At 37.7% G+C, this 12634-nt stretch overlaps 2 protein-coding genes and 1 pseudogene across 3 annotated transcripts; 1 reads left to right on the top strand and 2 right to left on the bottom strand.

Moving 5' to 3' along the window:
• Positions 1-1607: 1607 nt before the first annotated feature.
• On the bottom strand, positions 1608-2800 carry LOC121264074. The gene is made up of 2 exons (XM_041167122.1): positions 2489-2800; positions 1608-2338 (listed from the first exon to the last, which is right to left on the bottom strand). The coding sequence occupies exons 1-2, from the start codon at positions 2651-2653 to the stop codon at positions 1853-1855; spliced, it is 651 nt and encodes a 216-aa protein (XP_041023056.1). The 5' UTR covers positions 2654-2800; the 3' UTR covers positions 1608-1852.
• A 2009-nt stretch (positions 2801-4809) lies between these two features.
• On the bottom strand, positions 4810-5279 carry LOC121264080 (annotated as a pseudogene).
• A 3022-nt stretch (positions 5280-8301) lies between these two features.
• Positions 8302-12428, top strand: LOC121265050 (transmembrane protein 87B). Of its 2 annotated transcripts, none has more exons than XM_041168498.1 (5): positions 8302-8619; positions 9417-10350; positions 10756-10851; positions 10982-11118; positions 12111-12428. In XM_041168498.1, the coding sequence occupies exons 1-5, from the start codon at positions 8405-8407 to the stop codon at positions 12292-12294; spliced, it is 1566 nt and encodes a 521-aa protein (XP_041024432.1). In that variant the 5' UTR covers positions 8302-8404; the 3' UTR covers positions 12295-12428. The 2 variants fall into 2 exon arrangements, with proteins under 2 accessions (XP_041024432.1, XP_041024433.1); XM_041168499.1 differs by lacking the exon at positions 8302-8619 and adding an exon at positions 8650-9022.
• Positions 12429-12634: the final 206 nt, after the last annotated feature.

The raw sequence follows: 12634 nt of genomic DNA, 5'->3' as shown, positions 1-12634 counted from the left end.
AAATCGCTGGAAATTTAACAATAGCGGCGCTTTTAATCGCAGTTAAATAATTTTTCCATGAAACGCTAATTAATGGCGATTTTCCCATCGATATTATGATCGCCGCTAAATAATTTGGAAAACGAAAGGCTAATTCTCGGCGATTTTATAATTGCCGTTATTTATTTATTAGTAGCGATGTTAAAATCACTGGTATAAGTCATGGCCGGCGAATTTTAATTGCCGCAACTATTATTTCAATACCGTTAATTATATTACAGCGATTTGAAGACATCATTGGGAAATATTAATGCCGGCGATTTTCTCTCTTTTAGCGACATAAATTAATCGCTGGAATTAGTCTTTCTCAGCGTTTAACAACTGAATCGTATCTTGATTTTGCGGCGATTTAAGGTGATATTGCGGCGAATTGTATTCGCCAGTAATAAGGCAATGTTTGCCGATGATTTTTGGGTTTCGTTAGAGTAGATCTAAAGTGGGGCTTTAATACCGGCAAACTTGCAGCGAGTTATAAATCGCTGAAAAAGGTGTTTAGCAGCGATTGTTTGGGTTTTCCCAGTAAGAGCGAATCGCTGGTAAAGGTGCCAATCCTTGTAGTGTGTGGGGTCTTATGAATATTTAAAGTAGAAGAAAATGAGAGTTCGTGGTTATGTTTATCCGAAAAATTAAAGATATTTTCGTCTAAGAAACTAAGAGTTTTAGGAAATGAGGGAAAAAAAAGTTAAATAAAAAATATTATTAAGTTAAAATATTGTTAGAATATAATTTTGTAAAGATAATTTTTAGTTTGAAATTTGAAAAAGTCAATTGTTTTTTATTTAAAAATTTGAAAAAATTGTAATGATTAATTTAAAAGTATTTGTATTTAAGTGATGTTTGAAAATGAAATGAGATAAGATGAGTTGTGATGAGAGTGGGGGCTTGAAGTTTGAACAACCATGCAAAACGCCGATCGCTGGGTTAGGTCCAACGATATACCAGGATGTGATGTATACTCATGACAACGGTTTAGACCAAATATAATAATGGACCAGCGGACTCGGCTTTATCGGCAATTAGAAGCACAATTTGTGTAGGAATTAGATGCCCCAGATCTAGCCAGACCTCTCTCCCACCAGCCATTGAATTACCGGCCCCTTCATGACTTGTTCGAGCTAGCTAGCATGCGAACCAGTAGCAAGCTACATTAAGGAGATAAGCTGTAATTATCAAATGCTGGAGAGAAAGAGGAGGCCGTAGGTGAACAAGGAGCAAGGAAATGAGCCGGGGTAGCTAGGTTGTTCGATCAAACTTATTTTAAGCCAGTCCGTTCATAAAAACGAATGGCTTTAACGACCCTACCAACTACTACATGCATCGTCTGCATGCTCATCAGATTGTAGCTTATAAGCTAGGCTCATTATAAATAACGATGCAATTATTGCTTGATACATCTTTAATTCCAAGGGCCTATCACAAATCCAACAGCCTCATTGCACGGAATTACCAGTTACTTTACTCAGTTAGCAAGGGTCCGGGTTATAATTTTAACGGCACGTGAAAATTAAAACAAGAAGAAAGAGTGATCAGAAACAAGAATAAAGTGAAATTAGACTGATCTCCAGAGCTTGACAACTGTATATTATATACTCTTGATCTGCATTAATCGATTTGTCCGGCTGCCCGGACTCTTACATTCTTAATTTGCCAGATCGATACGCATGAATTAATACAGAGTAGCTTTTCCATTCTATGATCTTCTCTCTTTCAATGAGGTTAGCTTTTCTTATTTGCATCATAACAGTTCATAATTTAGAAGGTCGTTTTACAATCATGCATACAAGTGTTGACGGCGACTTTGCTTAATTGACGCCTAATTTGTTAATTTTCCTGAAAAATCGAGTTCATAAAGCCCCCAAATCAATGCCACTGAGGACAAAGCCACTAGCTCCGGACCAAGCAACCATAACATCAAAGGAAAGGTAATGCAGAGCACCCGGTTACCGATGAGAGCCAACATGAACCCCCGCTCGAATATGGTTTGTGTGTGTCCAGGAGATGAGAATTCCCCACAAGCATTTATCAAGATATTTGCATCGATCAGATATCCAATGGACATAGAGCTGCATAAGAAGCTAACCAACAAAAGGAGCGATGCCGACCCAAATTTGACGACAAGAATCCTACCAGATTGGGATCCGAAAGTAGGGTTGTTGAGGAGGTGGCTTGCGTTGAAGGCATTGTTGGCCAGAGCTGCCAGTGCCAGGTTAACAAGAATGGCTATTGAAGCAGTGAGCGTGGTCGCCATTAGAGCGTTTCTTAAACTTTGGACAGCCAGCATACTCTTCTTGTCGTCACCCTGCGCGCATGCATGCATGGCTAAGACTGATTAGCGCAAGCGAATCATGCATATACTACTCCTCGCAGAGACTGTAATTAATTATAAGGGATAATATGAAAGCGGATACATACATACATACATATGCAAGCACGCACATGGCTTAATTACCTGTTTTATGTCTTGAAACCATGCTCTCCTTGTTAATGTATTGATTCCGATGGTGGTATTACAGGGCTTGTTTTTGAAGCTGTGCCAGAGATAGGCATGGTAACCCAACGTAAAAAAAAGGCTCAAGGGAACCAATATGGTGTCCAAATAAACCACCACTCCCATCCTAATTTCAATGAAGAGGCATCATGTTTTGGTAGCCAAAGAAGCCTATTTGTAAGGAAATATATCCTCCCGATGGAGTAGTGATGCTTTTGTTATTCTGGCATGCATGCCTCATGCCCATGGTAATTTGTCTGACGAGGGGATCGATCGATGCATTTAATTTGTTTTTGTTTTATATTAATGGGGTACGTACGTAGGCTAGCTAGGGTTCTTTTGTGGAAATCGCAGAGTGGACAACTCAGAAAAAAGTAGGTTCAAATGGCCCATCCACATCCACTAACTAGTTATGCATGGTAATGGAAATGGAGTTACTCAACAATGGCATAATTATATGCCTCCCCATTACGCAACAATAACAAATTAATAATTTTTCAGTACCATACATGATGATCAGTGGATGAATCAGCAAAGGGTCTAAGTGGCATCCTTTCATGAGTCCATTTAATATATAATTCTTGAGAGCAAGAACATTCTTGATCATTATCTGTCTAATTAGCTTATATATATATTAACTAAGCTGGCAGAAGCACGTACAGTAGTGCATGGTCCTTGTGTTTTATTGGCCTAATTCATTGATCTTTGTAATGCATGCCATTTCCCCTCCCACTCAAGTTTTATTCAACTTCTTTGTAATATCAGACCAGCCACGCCTAAAGGTTGGCATGCATCTCCGCTAGCTAGCTTGACATGCATGGGAAGTTTTTGAGAGAAGAGACAAGTGGTACTGATCATGCTGTTAATGAATAGTGATTATCATCATTAAATATAAACTTCAAGGCCTGGCCTGTAATAAGGTTATATATATATATATATATTGATCATCGATGCAGGATGCATGAATGAGTACTAAAGAACGTCTCGAGATAAAAAGAATTAAATGCCCACCGATCACGGCGGCCTATTTGGTTCATATAACACGATTCATGGCATTATCTGATCATTGTTTATTTATTAAAGAAAGACAGTTTGAAGATGATTCTTCTTCTTCTTCTTCTTCTCTCCTTTTTATAATATCGCAGAAAGAAAAAAAAAAAAAAAAGGTCTGTTACGCCTAATAATTTAAAAAGGGGTCATTCAAGATTGCTTGAAACTGAAGCGCGCACGTACCTACTTACAGGTAAGTGGAGGGTTAGTCACTCCACCCTATCAGTCGGCATCATGACCCATAAGCACTACTGCTACAGTAGATCCTAACTTTTTCTACAGAGTTATTCTATTTAGCAGCTATACATTACACACCTAATATTATTTTTATCTTTTTTCTTAATAGATATGTAGTGTAGAGTTGCTGAATAGAATTTTTATTTTTTATAATTTCATTAAGAGAAAATCTTAAAAACAAGCGTGGTGTCTTTGGGATGTTTACACCATCCAATGGCTCACAATCACTAGTCTTCTATTATTTTCATTATATACCGGGAAGCATAGGATTGACACTTCTATATATCGATGTCACAAAAACTTTCTAGAGACGTCAAACCAATTCATCCTCCCCATTAACATTCGGCAATCTTTAAGATGTTTCGAGATTTTCAATGGAGTTAGGGTCAGTGTTGTTTGAATTTGGATCATGGTGCTTCCCTTCCATCGCCATTCTCTCTCTTAAATTTTTGGTGGCCAGTAAAATTGAGACCACCATGTCCAAAAACCAAATGAACAAATCAAAGAATGGCACAAAGATGGCAAAACAACATTGAAACACTAGCAACAATAACTAGTTCCAATACCTAAAAACCACTAGTACTGATGCTCTTGCAAATGCTTCAACCCATGCAGATTGGTGCTATTCTCTTTAATGATAAAAGAGGGACGAAACTTACCAACCTTGCCAAGAATTCTAATAATAGTAAAAGTTCCTCTTCGGAATAGACCGGCTGGTCTTATGGGATAAACAACCTCTAATTACGGTAAGACACGCAGGGTACTTCATAAAAAGTAAAATAGACTCTTTTTCATCTGATTACACTCCTGAAGCTTTTCCTTCATCTCCCATTCCCCCGACTTGCTCTGTCGCCCCCCACTAAAGACTTGATAGGCATAATCAATGACAACAATTAAAAAAGGAAAAACAAGTATAGCAATATATATATATATATATATATATATATATATATATATATATATATTTTAATCAAAATCAGAGCAGCTCAATCATAAAAAAAGTTATAACACCTATCAAATATTGCTTTTATCAAACCAGTCCCAACACAAAAAAGCGCATCTAATCAAACTATAATCCGGCATCCAAATTACGAGCACTTCACTCTCTGGTAATGGCTTAAGCAGTAGCAGCCGTTCCCTTCTTCCTTGGTGCTGCTTGAGTACCCTCTCTGAAGCCGCTCTTGAATCTTCGAGGAACAAGGTGGAGTTACCTCATTCTTCCAGTTCCAGTAGTCTTCTGTCGGATCGCCTTCACACTCTAGTTATATTTTCTCTTACGAGCGGCAGGGTAGGCACAGGCAGCGCAACAACTCTTCTGGAGATGGAAGCTGCGGCGGCCACACCTCACGCAGAGGGTGTGGGTCTTATTCCTCCTCTTTCCGAAGCTCCCCGTTCCCTTTCCCATTGGGACAGATGCAAAAACCTTGGCCGAGTGAGAGGAGGTGTTGTTTAAGGTGCAAAGAAAAAGTGGGTTTCGTTGTTTAATTTTCTTCTTCTCTCTCTCAGAAGACTTTGGTTCTGTAGGACGCGTGCATTCTTCTCCCACTCACTAGAATGCATGGACCACGTTGATATTTCTTTGGTTTTAATGCACCACATTCCCGTGATACCCTAGGTTTGGGATGGGTGCTTCCGTGCTTGGGGGTCGCGAGATCAGTCCGTCGCTTGTTTTGGTAAAGGTGGAAGACAAAAGGGGCAATATATTCTCTGGGTTTGGTCAGGGTGGAAGACGAAGGGGGCACCGAAAAGAAGTTGTTTTCTGATCTGGGTTTGTCTGGTCAGTATGGAAGACGATGAGGGCACGGGACTTATGGAAGCTTTTTGTGGCATTTTTAATCTTCTGTAGGATGGGTGCAGGATATGTATATTGAAGGACTTATGTGAAAGATTATTATTGGAGGGCTGTTATTTGGGGTTGGACAGCCGGGCCGGTTTGAAGATATTCTCTAATAGTAACAGTATCAATACGGAGTCATTCAAACTTTCAGGAGCTTTTGTTTATATTAAATCATTCAATTTTTGGTTGGAAGTTAGACGCTGTAGGAACGAAGGTATCAAATGAGATTTTTGCAAAAAGTAAAATCCTGGGTTTTGACATTTCGGAGAGAGAGAGAGAGAGAGGACTGAGTAAAGAAAAATGTTACTTTGTTTACTTCATTTACTCTCTCATTTTTACACTTTATATATTTTATTTTTTTAATTTTTTTTTTACTTAATAGTTAAGAAAGTGACTATTAATGTATTGATATTTTTTTTATATTTTTTAAAAATATTTTAAAATGTTAAAAAAATATAAATAAAAAAATTGAAGAAAAATAAAAAGAAAATTTTAAACTAGCGGTAAGATGGAGCAGTGCACTTTGAGCGGCAGAGTAACACTGCTCTTGAGTAAAAGAGAGGGAGATTGTTTTGATGTATTACTCCTGCTGTAATTTGTCTAGGCTGAATATGTGTCATCTTCTTATTGGATGGTGTAAATCCTATAAATGCACTAGTCTAGAGGGGCTCTCTTTCATTAATAGTATGAATAGGTTCTTACAAATTTGTTGACCCATTTCAAAAAATCTATAATGTCTTTTAAACTTATTTCTAACTACTCTAATCAAAATCACTTAACAAATTTGTTAACATCGTGTTTCGTACACTTTTGAATCAGATTCTAGCAATTTGAGTCTTGGGTCTTTCACCGGCATGCTAAAGAAAACACAGATAGCGGGGGGTCTTGGTAGAGGCTGGGAAATCTTCAATGCTTAAGTCTGTATCTCCTTAGTAATTTATGCAAGAGCTTAGAGGGATCAAAGAGAATTCTTTGTACTTGGAGGTTGGCTTTTATACTAGATTTTTGGGTGGGGACAACCCATACATAGCCTTAGGGAGTTCGTGTCAATTCAACTGTTCACTTAGTTAAAATATTTTAATGCGACGTGGCTCCTGGGACGACGTCATTAATGCGGCGTAGAGTTCGGAGAGTTACGCCATTATTGCGACATAACTCTCTGACTCACTTTACCCTGCTGACGTTCCTCGTCAACCCTCTCTATGCCTGTTGTCAGGAGATCAAGATTTCTTCATATCTCCTGCCCACCTGTCTGCGCAGGTTCCCGAGGGTTGGATGTCAACGGAGGGTATCAAGGTGGCGAGTCTCATCTGCCCTTTATCGCCTACCTTTTCCACTCGTAGGTTGTTTCATGAGTGAGTCTTGCTTATGGACCGAGTGTTCTGTAAAGAGCCATAGACTCCTCTCAGAGGAGGGTCGTTGGGCCTTGGTCGGGCTCTCTCACTCACTCCCCAGAAATCTCTTATAGGCTTGCCATAAGGGCAGAGAGGAGAAGAAAATTCCCTTGTTATTATTTTTGCGACTGTAATTATCATTCTTATTTTGTGTATACAAATATATATGATATCTTCTCGTCAATCAATCAGTATATATATATATTTATATAGAATGAATGTATTGAATTAAGATGTCTTAGCCAAATTCTAAGATTTAGAGTGAGAGAGAGGTAAATATACAAAATTGTTCACATAACATTTATTAAGTATTTAGTAAACTCATCCAGACAATCATAAATGCTGGAGAACCTACTTAATTGTATGTTTATCTTTTTCCATTCTAGGCATTAGAATTTGAATAGAAATTCAGGAAAATCTAAATCTATATATATTCCCTTATCATCATTGTTCTTTGATTTTTGTTCTCTAGTTTCATTGTGTAAATTATGACCTGATCCATGCATCTTTCTTTCTAATCTATGTACTCTCAAAATAGTAAAACTCATGAGCAGCTTGCTTTTGTCACTTACTTTATTCCAATTTCTATTTGATTGTTTTATTTTGCCTTTGTTGGAGAGATTGAATCTTTTAGCAAGAATCAAACTTGAGAATTAGTTAAATTGCCTAAGTGCACGAAATGGGCTTCAAGAAAAAGAAGGGAATCTAGGATATTGAGTATGAGAGATACAAAGAACGATGGATTACAAAGGCTACAATCAAAGAGAATGTGTAGACTTCAATGAAGTGACTATAGTTGAAGAGAAGGCATGAACTTTAATAAAATTTTCTAACCGATTGCGAAACATAGCTCTATTCATATGTTTCTTGCCATAGTTGCTCTATTTTGATTTGAAGCTTTAACAACTTAGCATCAAAGCAATATTTTACAGTGAGCTTGAGGAGATTATCTATATATATGTATCAATCAAAGGGGCTCATTAGCGATGGTAAAAAAGATGATGTAAGGTACAAAAATTATTATTATATGGCTTGAAAGAGCATCTCAGACAGACAGGTGTGCAAATGTACTTGTTTAACCTTGGAAGTTAAACCGTGATATGGAATGTATTCTTTTCTTTATAGATGCGATGCCAGTCATTACATGAGTAATGCCAGTCAACGAAACGACATCGTGTTAATGCCGCGAAAATCAATAGTCCTATTCCGCCACGTCACTTTCATGGTCCTGACTCCTAATTTAGTTGGTTCCTCTGCCCGAAGTCGCACCCTAGCGACTAGTCCCTTCCTCTGCCAATCCGCTTTAGAGGGAGACAGAACCACAGAGAGAGAGAGAGAGAGAGAGAGGGAAAGAGAGGTATGGGGCTAGGGTTTCTAATTAGGTTAATGTGCGTATGCAGCTCAATCGTATTTCCAGTGAGTGCTTCAATCCACGAGTACAGAAACGAGGCGTTTATTCCTCAATCAAACGCCTCCTTCTTCCATGGCGGCAGTGAAGGGCTTTACGCTTCTAAGGATCACAATTCGTCCACTTCCCTAGACAACAAATCCCTTAAGGGCAAGTCCTTTATCAGGTTTCGTTCTTACTTTCCCTTTTTACTTCACCAAATATTTTAATCATTTCTGCTTCTGTATGTCTTCTCTTACTTCTGTGCCTAATCGCGAGGGTTTGTTTAAGTTAATTGAATGTAAAGATGATAATTCTGGCTTGAACTATTAACTTAAATCTTACTAGAACTTCCCACCGAGGAACTTTATTTTTGGATATGGAACATGACTTTTCTGTTTCTTGTATTGACATTTGGAATCGATCGTAAGAGTGCCTTTCTTGTTCTAGGAGCCCAGGAAATTGAATTCTAGTTTAATTTCTTAAGCTTTAATGAAAATTTTTTATTACCAGATTGGAAGGATAGTTTCTGACCCGTGGGGTCGTGTAGCGGGTTTACTCTCCAAGGTTTGGCCCAAAATCCTGCCTTGGTGAGTTTTCATGTCGTTGAAAAAACCATTCTATTGTAGTAGACTAGTAGTACAGCATTGCATCTTCTGATTTGTTAAGTATTTTTGTCCAAATCTTTCTCACCCAAACAAGAATATTTCTGTATATGATTCAGAAAATACTGGACCTCCGCCTACTTAAGTAAATTATTGATAAAACTCCAAAATGGTATTTTCTTTTGAAACAATTTCTTTTAATCCTTGTGGGTACAAACTTATGCTCATAGATTTCATGTTATCTTGTCTCTGAGGAATTTATTAATGCTAACTACTTGAATATGGGTTCTCAATTTTGAGATCCATGTATATGTACCGAACCTTGTAATGCTTGGGTATGTATTTATTGAGGATTGCCACTCTCACTGTGGACTCTCAGGTTTGAAACGGTCACTTTTGTGAGGACAAAAGAGTCTGCTAGTAAGCAGAATGAGATGCATCAGAACACTGGGTTGGTGGAAGCTATCATACTTGAGGTAAAAGACAGGGAAAGGATCGGAGGTTCTTTCCTGAAGTCTAATGTGATATGCTGCAACCCGAGTCTTGCAGACTCTGGATCCTGCAAATTAGGAGAGGTTATTATACAAAAAAATGTGGACAATCCCGAGTGGCCTAGACGCATCCAAACCTCCTTTGAAGGAAACAGGGAAGAAGTTACAATGAAGAATACTGAAGTTGAAATAAGTAGTACTGGAATGTACTACCTCTATTTTATGTCCTGTGATCCATTACTCAAGGGCACAAGAATCAAAGGAAGGACTGTGTGGAGAAACCCAGATGGTTATTTGCCTGGGAAGATGGCTCCTTTGATGACATTCTATGGTTTTATGTCTTTAGCTTACCTTGCACTTGGCCTAATCTGGTTTATAAGGTTTGTTCAGTTATGGAAGGATATCACACAGTTGCACTACCACATTACAGCTGTAATTGCTCTTGGAATGTGTGAAATGGCTGTCTGGTACTTTGAATATGCCAACTTCAATTCAACTGGAAGCCGACCGATGGCGATTACTTTGTGGGCTGTAACTTTTAGCTCTGTCAAGAAAACTGTGTCTCGCCTTCTTCTTTTGGTGGTTTCAATGGGCTATAGTGTTGTGAAGCCGACACTTGGTGGTATATCCTCAAAAGTACTTATTCTTGGCATAATATATTTCATTGCTACTGAGGCACTTGAGCTAGTTGAACATTTGGGGAACATTAATGATTTTTCTGGGAATACAAAGTTATTTTTGGTTCTGCCCGTTGCTTTCCTGGATTCCTGCTTTATTCTGTGGATTTTTTCGTCATTAGCAAGAACTTTAGAGAAACTTCAGGTAATCTTTTTGTTTTCTCTGTTCCTCTTTCCACCGTATCACTGCTTCAGTATGAATGCAGGTATTCATTTACAGGTCTATTATATGTACATATGATGGTAATAGATTATCTAATTCAGTAACATGTTATAATGTAAAATTTGTTGGTGCAATGATGTTTATTTTATTTTTTATGGATGGATGTATATATGGTTCTATGGACGTGGCTTCTCCCTAATTAAATATGCAGGTTTCACCAATGAAATTGAAGAATATGCAAATACAATGATTATTAATGTAACCATTTTTGTACTCTTAGCAATAGGATAAGTTCTCCACCTAAAATTACTGAACATTTGCCTTTATATTGGGACTGTCTTTGATATAAAATATTCTTGTTCTCCTTGTTGTTTGTTGTGGATGCAGATGAGGAGAAACATGGCTAAACTGGAGCTTTTCCGCAAATTTACCAATTCTCTTGCAGTGTTTGTTATTCTCTCTATCGCGTGGATAGGCTTTGAGGTAATAGGACTTCTGTTGACCAAACATTTGCAATTCCATGAGGTGCAACATTAGATGAAGTTTAGTGGACTATTTATAAGTATCTTAATTTAAGTATCAACTAGAACTCATTTGACTTGTGTTGACTTAGCTCTACTTCAATGCAACGGACCCATTGAGTGAGCTGTGGCAAATTGCCTGGATCATTCCAGCGTTCTGGAGTCTACTTGCATACTCTCTCTTGGTGGTAATATGTGTTCTTTGGGCTCCTTCACAAAACCCAACTAGGTACTTGCGTTGACATTGTCACTTGACCTTACTTTGATGTCTTCTGCTTGCTGCACTTATTCTTAATTCTTGGTTGGTGATGGTTAACTGTACCTCTAATGGTTTAGATAGGATTTGAATGTGTTCAGGATTAATTGATTGGGATGTAGATCCTTGAAGTTTCTGTATAAACTTTTAAGTTTAAAGTAGGAGATAGATTGACATATGAAATAGGCTTTATAATATTTATTAAGTATTTAATGCTGATCCAAAAATTCTTCTGGACAGCTCTAAGTGCTAGAGAAGTGATACATAGACAACCATTTTACAAGTACATAATAAAATAATATATATTTTAAATTTAAACAAATCAAAGTCAAAGCAAAAGTAAGAAAAATTATAATTTGAGCAATGATTTGTACACGGGAAAAATACATGGGGAGAACAAATTGGTGGGGGGCATTACTGATCATGCCACTTTTTTCTCCATGTGTCTTCAACATATTAGTTTCAGAAACAATAAGAATGCCTTCCTTTTGTAGATAGCATTTTAAAGCTTAGCCATCCACTCAAATAGGCCTTGGCCTTGTAGCAATTGACTTTATTTTAGTAACATACAAAATGGGAGTTCTCTCATATCATTCTTTTGCCCCATCATTCCAAAGCCTTATTTGTTTATACATTTTCCTTTTTCATTTTTTTGGTGGGCGGTTTGTAGAGTACAAATGGTCGCAAGCATATTGGTATCTTTGTTTTGCTTGTGTTTGGAAGTTTTAATAGAAAGTAATGACATTGAACAGTGCTACCCATAAGCCTCACACCTTACACACCCACTTAAAATATGTCATTTTACATTTTTATCCTATTTTACTTACAAATATGTCTGGAACATTTTCATTGCATGGATAAAAAAGTAAAATAACATTTTTAAATGGGTGTGCAGGGTGTGAGGCTTATGTCTAGAAGTTCTCAATAACATTATATATTTACTCTGTTTGTTGTCGGACTTGTAGATATGCATACTTAGAGGAGACAGGAGACGATTTTGAGGAGGAGGGTATATCGTTGACAACGGGAGGGATGAAGGTGGGTGGAGATATGGTGGCTAAGCTGGAAAGGAAGGAAAGGAAAGGGTCCAGTGCGACGGACCTTGTGTATGGGCTTGGAGAAGATCTCGAGGAAGATAAACGAGAATAGACATGTTGCTGCCCCTGTGAAGGGGGGGTTCTTCTAGAAATCTGTAAATCTCGATGTATAAACCGCGATGTATGCTGAAAGGAGTTATAAATGAGAGAAGGAAATGCAAAGATTCAGACTAGACTTGTTACATAGTTACAGCACTACATAATTATAACGGAAATGATGTACTTTGTGAAGAATATTTTTATGGTTTGAAGTTGCATAGAAAGCAAAGTAAGTCAGTAGAGTTTAGGTTTCAATTAGCAATTCAGCAATTTCATTTTCCTCTTCCATAAAATGGTAGCAATTCAGTATTTTATGCCCTGTTCCATAGAGTTGTCAGCATGTTCACGTTTTG

The sequence above is a fragment of the Juglans microcarpa x Juglans regia genome, chromosome 5D, assembly GCF_004785595.1.
Source record: "Juglans microcarpa x Juglans regia isolate MS1-56 chromosome 5D, Jm3101_v1.0, whole genome shotgun sequence".
NCBI lineage: Eukaryota > Viridiplantae > Streptophyta > Magnoliopsida > Fagales > Juglandaceae > Juglans > Juglans microcarpa x Juglans regia.
This window is presented reverse-complemented; position numbering and strand designations above follow the sequence as displayed.